This window comes from Capsicum annuum, chromosome 1 (assembly GCF_002878395.1).
Source record: "Capsicum annuum cultivar UCD-10X-F1 chromosome 1, UCD10Xv1.1, whole genome shotgun sequence".
In the NCBI taxonomy this organism is placed as follows: domain Eukaryota; kingdom Viridiplantae; phylum Streptophyta; class Magnoliopsida; order Solanales; family Solanaceae; genus Capsicum; species Capsicum annuum.
The window spans coordinates 99,747,059-99,762,598 of NC_061111.1; the positions used below are offsets into that span (position 1 = coordinate 99,747,059).

The 15,540-nt window shown below is 36.0% G+C and overlaps 1 protein-coding gene and 1 long non-coding RNA gene across 6 annotated transcripts in view; one reads left to right on the top strand and one right to left on the bottom strand.

The window, feature by feature from the left end:
* The window catches only part of LOC107867407 (phospholipid-transporting ATPase 3), a 70,426-nt gene extending 64,421 nt beyond the window's left edge, over positions 1 to 6,005 (bottom strand). Inside the window, exon 1 of the mRNA XM_016713635.2 lies at positions 5,570 to 6,005. Within this exon, the coding sequence (XP_016569121.1) occupies positions 5,570 to 5,743 (174 nt within the window). The 5' untranslated portion in view covers positions 5,744 to 6,005. The remainder of the gene's footprint in view (positions 1 to 5,569) is intronic.
* Positions 6,006 to 10,252: 4,247 nt separating this feature from the next.
* Positions 10,253 to 15,017, top strand: LOC107867408. Of its 5 annotated transcripts, none has more exons than XR_007052217.1 (5): positions 10,253 to 10,988; positions 11,840 to 12,776; positions 12,858 to 12,931; positions 13,274 to 13,722; positions 14,574 to 15,017. It is a non-coding gene; the product is annotated as an uncharacterized LOC107867408 (long non-coding RNA). The 5 variants fall into 5 exon arrangements; XR_001673178.2 differs by lacking the exon at positions 14,574 to 15,017 and adding an exon at positions 14,287 to 14,553 and having other exon boundaries at positions 12,849 to 12,931; XR_007052216.1 differs by lacking the exon at positions 14,574 to 15,017 and adding an exon at positions 14,287 to 14,553.
* The last annotated feature ends 523 nt before the right edge of the window (positions 15,018 to 15,540 follow it).

Consider the following 15,540-nt stretch of genomic DNA (forward strand, 5'->3'; position numbering starts at 1 on the left):
TTGCCATTGCTGCTTCACAAACTGGCTTCATCAAATGTATGTCAAAAATGTTTTTCTTCATGGTGATCTCAAAGAGGATATTTCTATGAAACCTCCAGCAGGTTTGTTCTAATCGCCTACATCAGATGTATGCAAGTTGAAGAGGTTTTTGTATGGATTAAAACAAGCCCCCAGAGCTTGGTTTGACAAATTTCGATTTACTTTGCTACAATTCTCTTTTGAGCAGAGCAAATATGACTCATCTTTGTTTCTTCGAAAAAAATCTACAGGTTGTATTCTTCTTTTGGTATATGTAGACGACATTATTATTACAGGAACTAATTCTTCACTAATCACTAGCTGAATTGAATGTAAAGTATCATCGTGAGGAAGGCGATCTTCTTCCTGATCCAACTGTGTTTCGACAATTAGTTGGGAGTTTAAATTACATTACTCGGCGTGACATCTTTTTTGTAGTTCAACAAGTTAGTCAATTTATGCAAGCTCCCCGTCATCTCCATTTGGTGGTTGTACGTCGCATCATTCGATATCTCCTAGGAACATCAAATCGTGTATTATTCTTTCCTAGTGGTTCTCCTATTCGTCTTAATGCTTTTAGTGATTCTTACTGTGCGAGATGTCCCGATACCCGTTGTTCAGTTACTGGTTGGTGCATATTTCTGGGAGATTCCTTGATATCCTGGAAGAGTAAGAAACAAGATCGTGTCTCAAAATCTTCAACAGAGGCTGAATATCGATCTATGTCTACTGCTTGCTTTGGGGTTGTATGGTGTCGTGGATTACTTGCTGAGATTGGTTTTCCTTAATCTACACCGACTCCTTTTCATGCTGATAATACAAGTGCTATTCAAATTAATACTAATCCGGTTTATCATGCGAGGACCAAACATATCGAAGTAGATTATCCTTATATACGAGAAGCTGTAGATAAAGAACTTATGACTCTTCCACACGTGTCCAGTGATCTTCAAATAGCTGATGTGTTTACAAAATCCCTGCCACAACAACGTCATTAGTTTCTAGTAGGCAAATTAATGCTTTTTAATCCACCAGCATCCATTTGAGGGGGGATGTTAGCATGATAGAAAACTCAAAGATCATGAATTAATGGTGAATATTGTATATATTAATGTAATTATATATTGTAGTATATTTGTAATTCTAGAGATATGATATAGTAATTAAAGAGATAGAATAGCAGATTATAAGGGATACAATAGCAGATTCAAAGGGATGGATCTTTAGGGATAAGAAAGGCGGATTTTGGGGGATGTAATCTTTGAATACTTTCTATTTAATGGCGAGACTCTCAACATTGAGAGACATTCAGCACAAATTTGACATAAGGAACATGAAGCAATTGGAACAATCATTCACTTTTCTTTCGAAATGATTACTAAGCATCTCTTGCTAACTAAAACTTTAGATAAATTCAGTATAACAAACTCAATAGTTCCAACTTCCAAATCCTCAAACACTGTCGTCAAATCCCTAAGCTCACATTCACCACTTCAACAACTTAATTCCCATACAGAGCATCTTCTAGAAAAAAGATACAACAACAACCCAGTATATTCCCACACAGTGAGGTCTGAGGAGAGTGAAATGTATGCAGTCCATACGCTACCTTCGAAGAAGTAGAGAGGTGGTTTCCGATAGACACCCGGCTCAAGAGAGAGAATAGTATAGCAAGGTCGTAATGCAACTCGAAACAAGATGTATAACACAACAGAAATAAGCGATAAAATAACAACAGTAAATATCAAGAAAAATACAAAATAAGTATAGTACAAGCACTACGAAAAAAGAAATAGGAAAACAGATACTCTCCAAGGAGTAAACAATACACTCACAGACCTAAGAGGACTACCACCGCCACACTCTCCTAACACCTAGCCACAACCCACACACTCACACTAGCCTTAAACCCTAATCCGCGACCTCCACACCTTCCTGTCTAGGGTCATGTCCTCAGTAAGCTGCAGTTGCTCCATGTCATGCCTAATCACCTCCCTCCAGTATTTCTTTGGTCTACCTCTACCCCTCCTGAAGCCATCCAAAGCTAGTCTCTCACACCTCCGAACAGGGACATCCGTGCTTCTCCTCATCACATGCCCGAACCATCTCAACCTGCCTTCTCTCATCTTGTCCTCCACCGAAACCACTCCCACCTTCTTTCGGATAATCTCATTCCTGACTCTTATCCCCTATAGTGAGACCACACATCCAACGCAACATCCTCATTTCCGCCACCTTCAATCTTTGGATATGGGAGTTCTTGACTGGCCAACATTCAGCTCCATACAGCATGGCCGGACGGACTGCCACTCTGTAGAATTTGCCTTTAAGCTTAAGGGGCACCTTCCTATCACATAACACTCCCGAGGCGAGCCTCCACTTCATCCAACCTGCTCCAATACGCTTAGAGACATTCTCCTCAATCTCGCCATCCCCCTGAATCATAGACCCAAGATACTTAAAACTATCCTTCTTACAAACATCCTGAGAGTCCAACCTCACCACCACACCGTCCTCCTGACTCGAATCACCGAACTTGCATTCCAAATACTTCGTCTTAGACCTACTCAACCTGAACCCTTTAGATTCCAGGGTTTGCCTCCAAACCTCCAATTTCTCATTCACATCCCCCGCGTCTCATCAATCAGTACTACATCATCCGCAAATAACATACACCACGGCACCTCACCTTGAATACTCCGCATCAACACGTCCATCACCAACGCAAAAAGGAAAGGGCTGAGAGTCGATCCCTGGTGCAAACCTGTTTCTACCAGAAAATGCCCTGAGTCTCCTCCTGCCGTCCTCACCCAAGTCCTCCCTCCATCGTACATGTCCTTAATAGCTCTGATGTACGCCACCTGCACTACTTTCACCTCCAAGCATCTCCAAAGAACCTCCCTAGGGACTCTGTCATACGCCTTCTCCAGATCGATGAACACCATGTGCAAATCCCTCTTCCTTTCCCTAAATTGCTCCACCAATCTTCTCACTAGGTGAATTGCCTCTGTCGTCGAGCGACCAGGCATAAAACCAAACTGATTCTCTGAAACAGACACGACCCTCCTCACTCTCCGCTCAACCACCCTCTCCCAAATCTTCATAGTGTGACTCAACAGCTTAATTTCCCTTATAGTTATTGCAACTCTGAATGTCACCCTTGTTTTTATACGAAGGAATCATCGTATTCCATCTCCAAGCCTCAGGCATTCTCGCAGTCGTGAAAATGGCGTTGAACAAATCAGTCAGCCGCCTTAAGCCTACCCCACTAGCATACTTCCAAAAATCCACCGGGATCTCGTCGGGCCCCATCGCCCTACCCCTCCGCATTCTATGAATAGCCTCTCTGACCTTCTCAACCTTAAAACGTCTACAGTAACTGAAATCGCGGCTCTCCTCCGAGCGCTCCAACTACCCTAACGTAATGCCTTTGTCCCCTTCCTCGTTTAAAAGCCTGTGAAAATACTCCTGCCATTTCTTCTTAATGTGAACATCTTTCACCAACACTCTACCGTCCTCCCCCTTAATGCACTTCACTTGATCGAGGTCACGACCCTTCCTCTCCCTAGCCTTAGCAAGCCTATACAACCTTTTTTTCCCGCCTTTCTCCTCTAACCCCGCATCAAACCCTCAAACGTTGTTGTCCTAGCCGCCGTAACTGCTAACTTAGCCTCTTTCCTTGCTACTTTGTAGACCTCCTTATCCACCCGCTTCTCCTCTTCATCCTTACTCTCAATCAACTGAACATACGCCCCCCTCTTGATCTCCACTTTCTTCTTAACTTCCTCATTCCACCACTAGTCCCCCTTATGTCGTCCTGCCCGACCCCTCGAAACACCCAACACCTCTCTAGCCGCCTCCCTAATGCAGCTGGCCGCCTTATCCCACATAACGTCCACGTCCCCCTACACTCCCACACCCCCATTCCTGCCACCTTCTCCCTTATCTCAGTGCACTAACAGGCGTCAAGCCACCCCACTTAATTCTGGGTCGACCCTCTCCGGCCCTACTCTTCTTGTTCTTCTTGATAATCAAGTCCATCACCAGAAGCCTGTGTTGAGTCGAAAGATGCTCACTCGGAATGACTTTACAATCCTTACACATAGCCCTATCCCCCTTTCTAAGCAACAGAAAGTCAATCTGAGTCTTGGCTGAAGTGCTTCGAAAAGTAATCAGGTGTTCCTCCTTCTTCAGAAAGTTCGAATTGACAACCACCAGTCCAAAGGCCCTCGCAAAATCCAACAGAGCAATCCCCTCATCATTTCTGTCGCCGAAACCAACCCCTCCATGCACATCATCATAACCACCCGAAAAAACCCCAATGTGCCCATTGAAGTCCCCTGCTATGACAATCTTCTCCGAGCTAGGCACGCTTCTCACCACCTCGTCCAAAGCCTCCCAAAAGCTCGCTTTCACCTCCTCAACCAAGCCCACCTGCGGCGCGTAAACACTACACATGCAGCGTAAACCTCCCAATGACCAACTTAATCGTCATCAGCCTATCACTTACCCTCTTAACCTCCACCACCTGCCCTCTTAGCTCCTCATCCACTAAAATGCCCACTCCATTACGACGCCTCTCACTGCCTGAGTACCACAACTTGTACCCATCCACATCACTAGCCTTAGATCCTACCCACTTAGTCTCCTGGACACACGCAATATTAATCCTCCTCTTCTTAAGAATCTTCACCAACTCTACGGACTTACCCTGAACGGTCCCAATGTTCCAAGACCCTACCTTCAACCTATCTCCTCTCGCCTCTCGCCTGCCTCTTACCACCCCTCACCTGACCAGCCTGAACACCCGGCCTAGACCCCACACCCACCCCTGCCCTCCCCTCTCCCCCCTCTTCCAAAACCGCCCCAAACTCCAACCCCTTCGGACATGACCATACTCCATCATCAACCCCCGCGGACACTACTTAATACACGTAACAAAGGCCCCACACCGACCAGCAGACAGACAAACAAACAAACAAAGCAACAGTATGAAAACAGTAGGCGAACAACAGATACGCACACGAACACACTATCGACCTCTCAGCTCTTCTAGAAAAGAGATAATAAACTAAAATAACATAGAATATTGCACAGTGGAAATAATACACACAACAATCAGATGAATGTGCAGTATCTTAAACAGACAACCACTTTTCCCCCTTAGATTATATGCACATACAACAACAAAAGCTACTAGACTGCAATCTCAAGTTAGTTCATCAATCATCACTATCCATTATGCTCCATTTGAAGTCATAAAGACAACATTTTTAAACACATAAACATTAACACTACCCATTCAGTACTACTCCGTATAATTAATAAAGGTAGTTTAGTAAAATAAATGCGTAATAAATATTTTCTTAAAGGAAAGTGACAAGTCAACATGAGTTGAAAAAAATGAAACGGAGAGTATAAATATTTAACTGTGAATTCAGTAACTATGAGAAGCTATGAGTTTGGTAATAGTTCATAACTCATAAACTTTAAATCCTAGCTCCGCGTCAACAAGAACACAGCTTCAGTACTAGTCAGTAGGGATTAGTACCTTGAATTTGGCAAGGGCATTAGCATCACGATCATTAAGAAAGACAGTACGATGACCAGGTGCTTGGGGTTGTACTTGACCAAGACGAATACTTCGACATGATGAAATACGATTAAGCATCGGAGCTCTACTTGTACTTGCTGCCGATCCAGATCCTCTCCATCCTCCCCCCATTCTAGAAACTTTTACTCGATCTCGCCGGACGGGAGAAAATGCTCGCCGGCGATAAATGACCGGAGAAAATTATTTATTTTTGTGTATTTTTTTCAAGTGATATTTTGTTGGATTTGTTTTTTAGTTAAATGAAGTTGAAGAAGAAACTTCGAAGAGTTGACTTGATTGGAAGTTCTTCATATTCTATCCTCCTATGCTTGCGCCACGGGAATTTTTTTTAAGCCGCGTGAGAAAAAGGAATGAAGTACTTAATCCTGATTCGCCCGTGTGTTCACATGCGGCTGGTAGGTAGAGTTTTATATGTGTTTGCACGCGCTCCATAAATAGTAACGTCGTCGTTTTGAGTTTCAGATTATGGACGTGTGACGTGGTGTTTTTTCAGAAAAAAATATTTAGCCATACAGACAAAAAATTTAAGGGAAATTTAATCATTTTCTTTTCCTATTTTTTACGCCACTAAATATAAATAATTTTAAATAAAAAAGATGAAATTTAAGAAATAAAGTATAACGTACTTAAAATATACAATCTTAAATATATTGTAATAATTAGGGAAAAAGACACGGTGTAACACTTTTTAAAATAAATAGCCCAAGTTTGACATTTTTTCAAAAAAAATGTCAGTCGGGTATACTATTTTCACTTTATAGCTATTTTCTAATTTGGATTATTTTGGTTTATGTAGTTCAGATACAGCCCATATACAATACTGATATAATTCATATATAATACTGATACAGTTTTCAACTTGGATCATTCGATCCTTTTAAAAATATTTCAGCTTTTTTTTTGCTATAAATTTTTTAACTGAAAAAATATTCTACTTTTTTTTGTTTTTTTAAAAATAATAATTAAATATAATTATATAAAAATGGTATAATTGTTATATAGAATATGTATCTATATAAGATATATGTATAAAAATTGTATAGTTCTATCAAATATGTATATGTATAAAATATATATAAAAAGTGTATGAAAATTACATAATTATTGTATAAAATGTGTAAAAAAAAATGAAGAATTATTACATAAATTGCATATCGAAGTAGTATAATTTCGTATAGAATATTTATATGTATAAGATATGTATAAAAATTGTATAGAAGGTGTGCAGAAAAGGTATAGAACAAGCCAACAAATTGAAATGGCTGAAAGTGAAATTTAAATTCCATTGTTATTTTCGTGAAAATAGTTTAATTTGAATTGTCGTTTCTGTCCTTTACCCTAATATTTATATGATCCCTTAAATTTGTCCAAAAAATCCATATAGACGCCCTAAATTTAGTCTTGTTCCAATTAAACACAATACTATATACAATTTCTTTCCTATCAGGCACAACAGGCTTAAAATCATTCTATAAAAAAACACATTTAGTTAATCGCTTAACGTGGAAAGAATATGCCACATATTAAAAATAATGTCACATATATAAATTTGCATCATTGATGTAGTGTCATATCTCTATCTATCTATCTATTTATCTATCTAGGTTTAAGTCATCGATAAGACCCTAAACTTGTCTCAAAATTTCACTTAAACCCCTCAAGTCATGCTTGTACCTATCAGACCTCTAACCCTCCCGAAAATTTGATCCACCCAAGCCTTCTTTGCCCACATGGCATATCGCGTGATAATAACTCAAAATGGGCATGTGAGAGGTATTTTTTGCGAAATCACGAATAAAGGACGACAAAGGCATTGAGGGCCCCAAAAACTTGTAAGTAAAACAATATTTAAAAAAAAAAAAAAAACTCAACCCAAAAAAAGCCTCTGCCCCACACCCATCCAGTACCTCCCCCTCCCTCCGTCTTCATCTTCTTCTCCCATTACGTCTTCTTTCTTATTTTTTTAACTTAATTCTACTCCCATTTTTTCTACTTTTCTCCTTTTTTGTTTTTAGTTTTGAATTTATGTTTGAATTCGATTTTGAATTTTTTGTTCTTAGTTCGGTTTTGTTCTTAATTCTTCCTCGTCATTCTTTCATCTCTATTTTTGGCCACTTTCAACAAACATCACCACTCTAATTAAAATGTAAATCCAACAAGTTAATAAAAAATTGTAGGTGTAAAGTGAAACAAGTTTCATAACAAAAAAAAAAAATCATACTCACTTTTGATTGAATAACAAAGACAACACCTCTTGCAATTGAAGATTGAATATTGTTATAGAAATCAACCTGGGGTGTTGTTTAAACGAAAGTTTTAAACTTGTTTCAAAGTTGTTTATCAAAGACTGAGTAGAATATTATTATATAAATCCAACGAATCATACTCCTAACAAAAAAAAATCAAACTATTGAAGATGGCGGATATTAATTATAACATAATAAAAAAATTGATGAAATAACAAAGACAACCCCTCTGGTAATTTGATAATCAGATATGAAAAAAAAAAGAGTAGAAGATTGTAATTAAAATTTATTTTGAAAAAAATTGAGATGATGGTCATAAAATAGAGAAGAAGATGAAGGGGGGTGGGGGAGGGGAAGGGAGGACCAACTTTTTGTTTTGATTTTTTTTTTTAATTTTATAATTATTTTTGAATAATTGTTTGGGCCCTCAATACCACATGATATTTTTTAATTAGTCGTTTTTGTCATGTCATTATAAGTATGTTACACACACTTTACAAGTCTTGCTAAATATTCGAAAGTGCCTAATAGGAATAATTTTTATATAGTATAGGTCTTCAATAGGTATCAGCCTTGGTTGAGAGGTCCAAGTGAAATTTCAAGACAAGTTTAGGGTCCCATCTATGATTTAAGTCCTCTCTCTCTTTCTCATTTTCTCTCTCTCCTCTCTCTCTCTATATACACACACACACAAGATGCCTGTGTCTGTGCAAGGCACGGGCATTTTGGCAACACTAATGTGCAAAAGAAATCTAACTTTGGGGAAGATTATTTCTTACTTGTTGTAATTGTTTAGTATAAGAGTAAAAGAAAAGAAATGCAGTACAATGAACCGATGTTAACATAATATATACATTCAGTGTAGAACAAAATTAAACTTGCTGGACTGGTCCAACCAATACAAAAGTGATTATATAAGTGGATAAAAATCTAGCTAGATTGTTGCAACTACAGTTGGCGACACATTTTTCGTTTGGACATTCCTGAAAAAATACATAATGCACATCTCGTTTAAAAGTTTCAAATATATAAGTTGTGGAGACATACATCGATTCAAATATTGATTGCATCATAAAATTATCGAAATAGCATTGATAGTTATTTAATAAGGAATAAAAAGATATATATAAAAAAATTACTACCATGTCTAATTCAATTACAAAGGTCTAATAAAAATATTATTAAAATAATACATGAGGACAAAACTAATAAATATAAGAAAAAAATAATATGCATGTGTAACCATTTTATTGCACTATAAAAATGATGACAAAACTAACAAATATAAGGAAAAAGCAATATGCATTTGTAACCATTTTATTGCACCTTAAAATTATCGAAATACCCTTGATAGTCATTTAATAAGGAACAAAAAGATATTTATAAAAAAATTACCACCACTTATAATTCAATTACAAAGGTCTAAATAAAAAAATTATTAAAATAATAAATAAGAACAAAACTAATAAATATAAGAAAAAAGTAATATGCATGTGTAACCATATTATTGCACTATAAAAATGAAGACAAAACTAGTAAATATAAGGAAAAAATCATATGCATGTGTAACCATTTTATTGCATTATAATATTGTCAAAATATCCTTGATAGTCATTTAATAATGAACAAAAAAGATATTTATAAAAAAAATACTACCATGTATAATTCAATTACAAAGATCTAAATAAAAATATTATTAAAATAATACATGAAGATAAAACTAATAAATATAAGAAAACAACAATATGCACGTGCAACCATTTTATTGCACCATAAAAATGAGAATAAAATTAATAAATATAAAAAAAATTCATATGCATATATAACCATTTTATTTACTACTATATATAAGTGAAGGTTGGAGTGACTAAAATTATCGAAATATCATTGGTAGTCATCCTAACCTTCACTTATATATATCGAAAAACTCTTAGTAGTCATTTATTAAGGAACAAAAAGATATTTATAAAAAAATACTACCATGTATAATTCAATCACAAAGGTCTAAATAAAAATATTATTAAAATAATACATTAGGATAAAACTAATAAATATAAGAAAAAATAATATGCATATGTAACTATTTTATTGTACCATAAAAATGAGGACAAAACTAATAAATATAAAAAAAAATCATATGCATGTGCAACCATTTTATTTACTACCTATATGGAAGTGAAGGTTAGGTGACTATCAAGGGTATTTCGATAATTTTAGTCACCTAATCTTCATTTATATATATTAGAAAAAAAATAATTGTAGTAATAATAATAGTAAAAAAAAAGTAATAATAATAATAATAATAGTAATAGTAAAAATATGAATACTAAAAAACTGAATAATAATATTAATAATAATAATAACAAGTAGGCACTAAAAGAGAAAATAATATTACCAAAATTTCATTACCCTTGTATATAAGGCAACAAGGGTTTACCATCACATGATAAAATTATTGTACTTCATGCTTCACACAATATACAAGGAATATTTTTAATTTATTTTCTTTTTAGGCCTTTTTTAATTGAGGTGAGGCACGTGGAAAGCTTTTACATACCTCTGCAAGAGAGGCAAAGAACACACCAGGGAAGCACCATCCCCTCCACCCACCCCACCCACTCGCGTCTCCCACGCCCATTAAATTCTTCCAGAATTCCAGAAAAACATCTTCCTCAAAATCATCTATGAAGGATTATTGCCATCGTTGAATCAAGAAATTCAATCACCACTATTCTTGGCTCTTTCGTTTTTTCCTTTGCAATTCATCATCAATAAGGCAAAGTGTTGATTGACAATCCAACACTTCTGGTGGACGATAAGCATCGAACCCATTCCCCTCACGGCGGTAGGGGTGCCTCTCCTGCTGAAGGCGGTTGCCTTCCGATCTCCTCTTCCTCGCCAGCGGCGGTCCACTTTTTCTTCCTCTCTCTTAGACTTTTGTTGTAACAATTGTTATAAATATTATTTTTTGATTACTCATTAAAAAACAGGAGGAATGTTGACTATAAAGAGGGAGCCGACATTAGTTTCAAACTACCAAAAGGATATTCTTCTTGAAAGTAACGTCGTTGGTTGTGGCAGAAAGTGCCTTGAAAAATGCTGCTTGGCTGGTTTGTTTTCCATCCTATAAATTTCTGTTTTTGGGAATATATCTCAAGTTGTATGAATTTTTTGTGAAAATTGTGGAGTCCGGTTTATATATGTCTGATTTTGTTATCCTGGTAATTAATTTTTTTTAGGGTACTCCTAAAATAGCCTGAGAGCTAGGGCTGTGCAAAAACCTATTCAACCGATATACCGAAACTATAAAATGTCATTGATTTATTGGTACTAGGTTAATGGTTTATTAACATTTTTGTAATTTTTTTTATTGGGCTATCGGTTCGATTCTTGAGCCGGGGTTTATCAAAAACAACCTCTCTAGTTCTTCGGAAGTAGTGATATGGACTGTATATATTTTACCCTCCCCACAGTCCGCTTGGTGGGAATTCACTGGGTATGTTGTTGTTGTTGTTGTGTTGACTATCAACTGCTTGCTATATATATTGATGAATGCAGCCAAAGTTACACCCACTTTGTATCTATCGACATCTCCTTTTTACAATCCTCACTTAAAATTGAAATTGCTGGGACTCGGCGAGTTTGAAGTTTTAATTTGGTTTTACTGTGTACGAGTTTTCTCCTCCTTTTATTTGTAGAATTTGTGACTTCTTGATTTCACAATTTGGTTGCTACAAATCTTCTAGCTGTAGTTGTGTTTATTTTTCGTTGTTTTGAAAATTTCAACACACATATCTGCAATTCTGCCTTAATTGGATATTGTTGTTTGAAAATAAAATATCTAGGTTTCCGCTTCTAATTTTGGTAGTGTAAATTGGTATGTATGGAGTATGGTTGTGTGAGTTGGTATGTATGGAATATGGTTGTGTAAATAAGGTTGTATGCCATGACCATATGACAGATGGAAATATCAATCCAAACCCTGGAATGGGATTCGATAAGATATAACTGGGAGAGTAAGCCCCTGTTTGGATGGTGGTTTTCCATGGTATGGTATGGTATGGTTACCCAGGAAACCATGTTTGTATTGATTGTTTTTAAAAGGCATGGTATGGTATGGTATGTTTTCATGGTTACCAAACCATGAAATCTCTCAATTTTCAGAACCACCAATTTGGTGGTATCCCATGGTTTTTTTTTTTTTTTTTCAATTATACCCTTATATAATATTCTTTAATCCCATTTTACCCTTCACCCTATATCACTTTTAAACCTAATATATTTTTATTTTACGTTTTTCTATTTACCTTTTGAATCGTGCTGTTATCTCGTTGCGGTGGACTTTGGTGAATTCCTGGTTTGTGAATATGTTATTCTGGCCAGAGTTCAATTTGATGGATGGAATTACTTTGTATATGAATTGCAAACAATCAATAGTGGTGTGCTGTAAGTAAACCTGTATCTACATTTTCTTGATGCAATCTGAGTGAAACATTCCCTGTAAGCAATGAGAGAAAGAAAATTATTTTATTTATTAATAATTTTTGATAAATTTAAAATTTATAATAATAAGGGGTGTTTTAGTAAATTTACCAGTTACGATCCAGTACCATACCATCAAACCAAACAATAAAACTGTTATTAAACAACAGTGAACGATACAGTCGATCCAAACATTGTATTGTACTATACCATACAGTACAATACCATACCATACTGTACCATACATTATGAAACCATGTCAAACCATCATCCAGACGGAGTGTAAAGCGAAAGCTTACTTATGAGATGACTGCTAATGTTCGGCTACATGGTCACAATGCCAATAGTGCCGATGTTCCGGGAACATTATGGGTTCAAGCAGCTGATAACAGTGAACAATACGTAGTCATTGCCGAGTAAGTTAATCTAAGTTTCACTTATTTAATATGCAAATGATGTTGTTTGACGTAGTACTCACTGTCTTATAGCTGATGTAGGTGCACTCTAGATTCTCTATGCATGTCTTGGGTCATAATGATGATATTAACAAACTTCAAGGCAATGTGAACTGGTAAGTTCCTGCAGAATTATATTTTATCGTATAGTATTGGCAAAGCTTATTGTAACTTATTTAAGATTGATCTCCTGAAATGTAGCGGTAGTTTAGATAATTTGATTTTCATGTGAAAATTGAAAAGGAACTTCGTTGACACATTCTATGATACGAATTGTGAGGAGAAGGAGTTGATAATTTAGTTTCCATTTGAAAAATGAGAAGGAATTCAGCTGATTCGCTATATGTTTCTTTCAGATTATATGTTGAAGATGTAAAAAGCTGCTTATAGATTTGTGTTCTCCAAGTGATTTGAGAAAATTAGTTGTTTTTAAGCTGATTTGCTATGTTTTGCTTCAGATTGTAATTACCATTGTTATTGCCTGGTGGAAGTTTGCGACGACAAAGTACTACTAACTGTGATTGATGCTCCTGGACAAAGGCATTTTATCCAGCACCTGATTACTTTACTGGTACCTCCTAGGCTGACTGTGTTGTCCTCATTATTGACTACACCATCGGTGGTTTTGAAGCTGGTATCTCGAAGGGTGGACAAACGCGTCAGCACACACTGCTTGCTTTCCCACTTGGTGTCGAGCAACATAAGAAATATCTTTCTTAATTTAGAATTCTGGCTACCTTTACAGTCTCGCACGGTAATGGGATCAAGATCGATCATTAGAAACTATGGGGGCGATCATATAGATCAAGCAATTTCAGCCTTAAAAACATAACCCAAAATTATGGGCCTCCCATTTTCGGAGACGGCGTTTATTGTTTTGAGAACTGTGAACGGAGTCCTTGGCCCGGTAATCCAAATAATCCCTTCTTCATCTTCATTACTGTGCAATATTTAATGTTTTCTTTTTCTTATTCATGGTTGTAAGTTTTGTACTTTTTTTCTTTTGGTGATGGATTGAGACAACGGTCTATCCGGAACAGTATCTAAATAGCCTTTGAAGTAGGATAATTGTGTACATCCCTCACCCTATTTGAATTGACTTTTAAAATGTATCTAATAAGCTAAAAGTTAAAATTATAAGGTAGGGATACCTTTCGATGGCTTATTTTTCACTTTTTATTTTTAGTTTTCCTAAACATCACCAAAACAAAAAAAGTGCCAAAACACATAAATCCAAACACTTTGTTGTTGTTGTAAACGTAAGTGGGGTTCGTTATATTCTTATTCTTTGTTCATCATGGATCGATATTCAAATAGGGTAATTTTATATTGATTTGAATTTATTCTGGCGTGATTTCTTTTCTTGAATACAATGATCGGTGGAGTTGTAATCCACTTTAACCCTTGAACAATGACCTGCCTGTGCATCTTCTAATTAATGTTTATGCAATTTTTGCAATGTGTTAAACAGTTAGCATCTGCCCTTATTGTACTTGGGCTTGCAAGGGATATCAAGGAGCTTCGTATGCAAGAAAAGGAGGCAGTCTGTTCATATTCTTTTTATTTCCTTTCAAACAAACTATTCAAGTATGCTTTATTTATTATCTAATCTTCAAGTTTGACTCTTTCGTCTTCACCTGAAAGAGTTCAACACCTAAGAGGAAATTTATGAAGTTGTTTATGTCGTATAAGAACCAGCAAACTTTTCATCCTTAATATGTATTCAACTTATATCTGAGTTCAACGTGTGTATTCCAGAAATGTATGCAACAAGACGAATCATTGGTAAAGGAAATAGAGGGCCTTAAAAGCAAAATTCGAGATTCAAGTTATATCTTAGTTCAACACGTGTTTTTCAAAAATCTATGCAACAAGTTGAAGCATTAGAAAAGGAGACAGAGGGTCTTAAAAGCAGAATTCAAGACCTGTTTTTAGTTCAACACGTGTATTTCAAAAATCTATGCAACAAGTTGAAGCATTAGAAAAGGAGACAGAGGGTCTTAAAAGCAAAATTCAAGACCTGAAACAGCTATGTATGGATAAAGGACATGCTGCAATGTGCAATTTCAGACTTTCTCATATTGAAGAAGGCAAGTCAGCAGCACCAACATAATCTATTTGCTCGGTTTTGGCAGGCATAGCAATATTTTTTCTTTTTATTCGTTTAGTCCAACTCTTCTTTAAATATTTTAAGAAAGCTCAGTCTAAGTGTTCACCTACTCGCTATAAATAAAGTCGAATCTGGAATTATACGTCGTTATGAAAATTTTTGGATGATAAATTTTGTGAAAGCAACGTAAAATTTTTTGTGCCGCCTTCCTTTCGTGCCATGCTCTGCTCAATTTACATCTGATATTGTTGTCTGTGACGACAATACACTTTAAGAAACTTATCATCTATTTGTAGAATGATAATGTAGGAATTATGGGGAATTTGTGAGAGATTTTTGTTCAACCAACATCTGATAGTGATGTTAGTGAAAAGTATATCAAGATTTGATGATCATGGTAAGGGGTAAGGTCGACAATACCCTTTTCAAACTCCACTTATGAGATTACACTTTTTATGTTATTATTGTCATCGTCTCTTTGATTTAATAAGATTGCATACTGCTTATTTATGGTTTTCACTGCCTCAGTGACCTATTTCAAATTATTGAAGGTTACTATTTCAAATGCTATGTATAGTGTTTTCTATGATTGATGATGTCATTTTTCTTATGTGA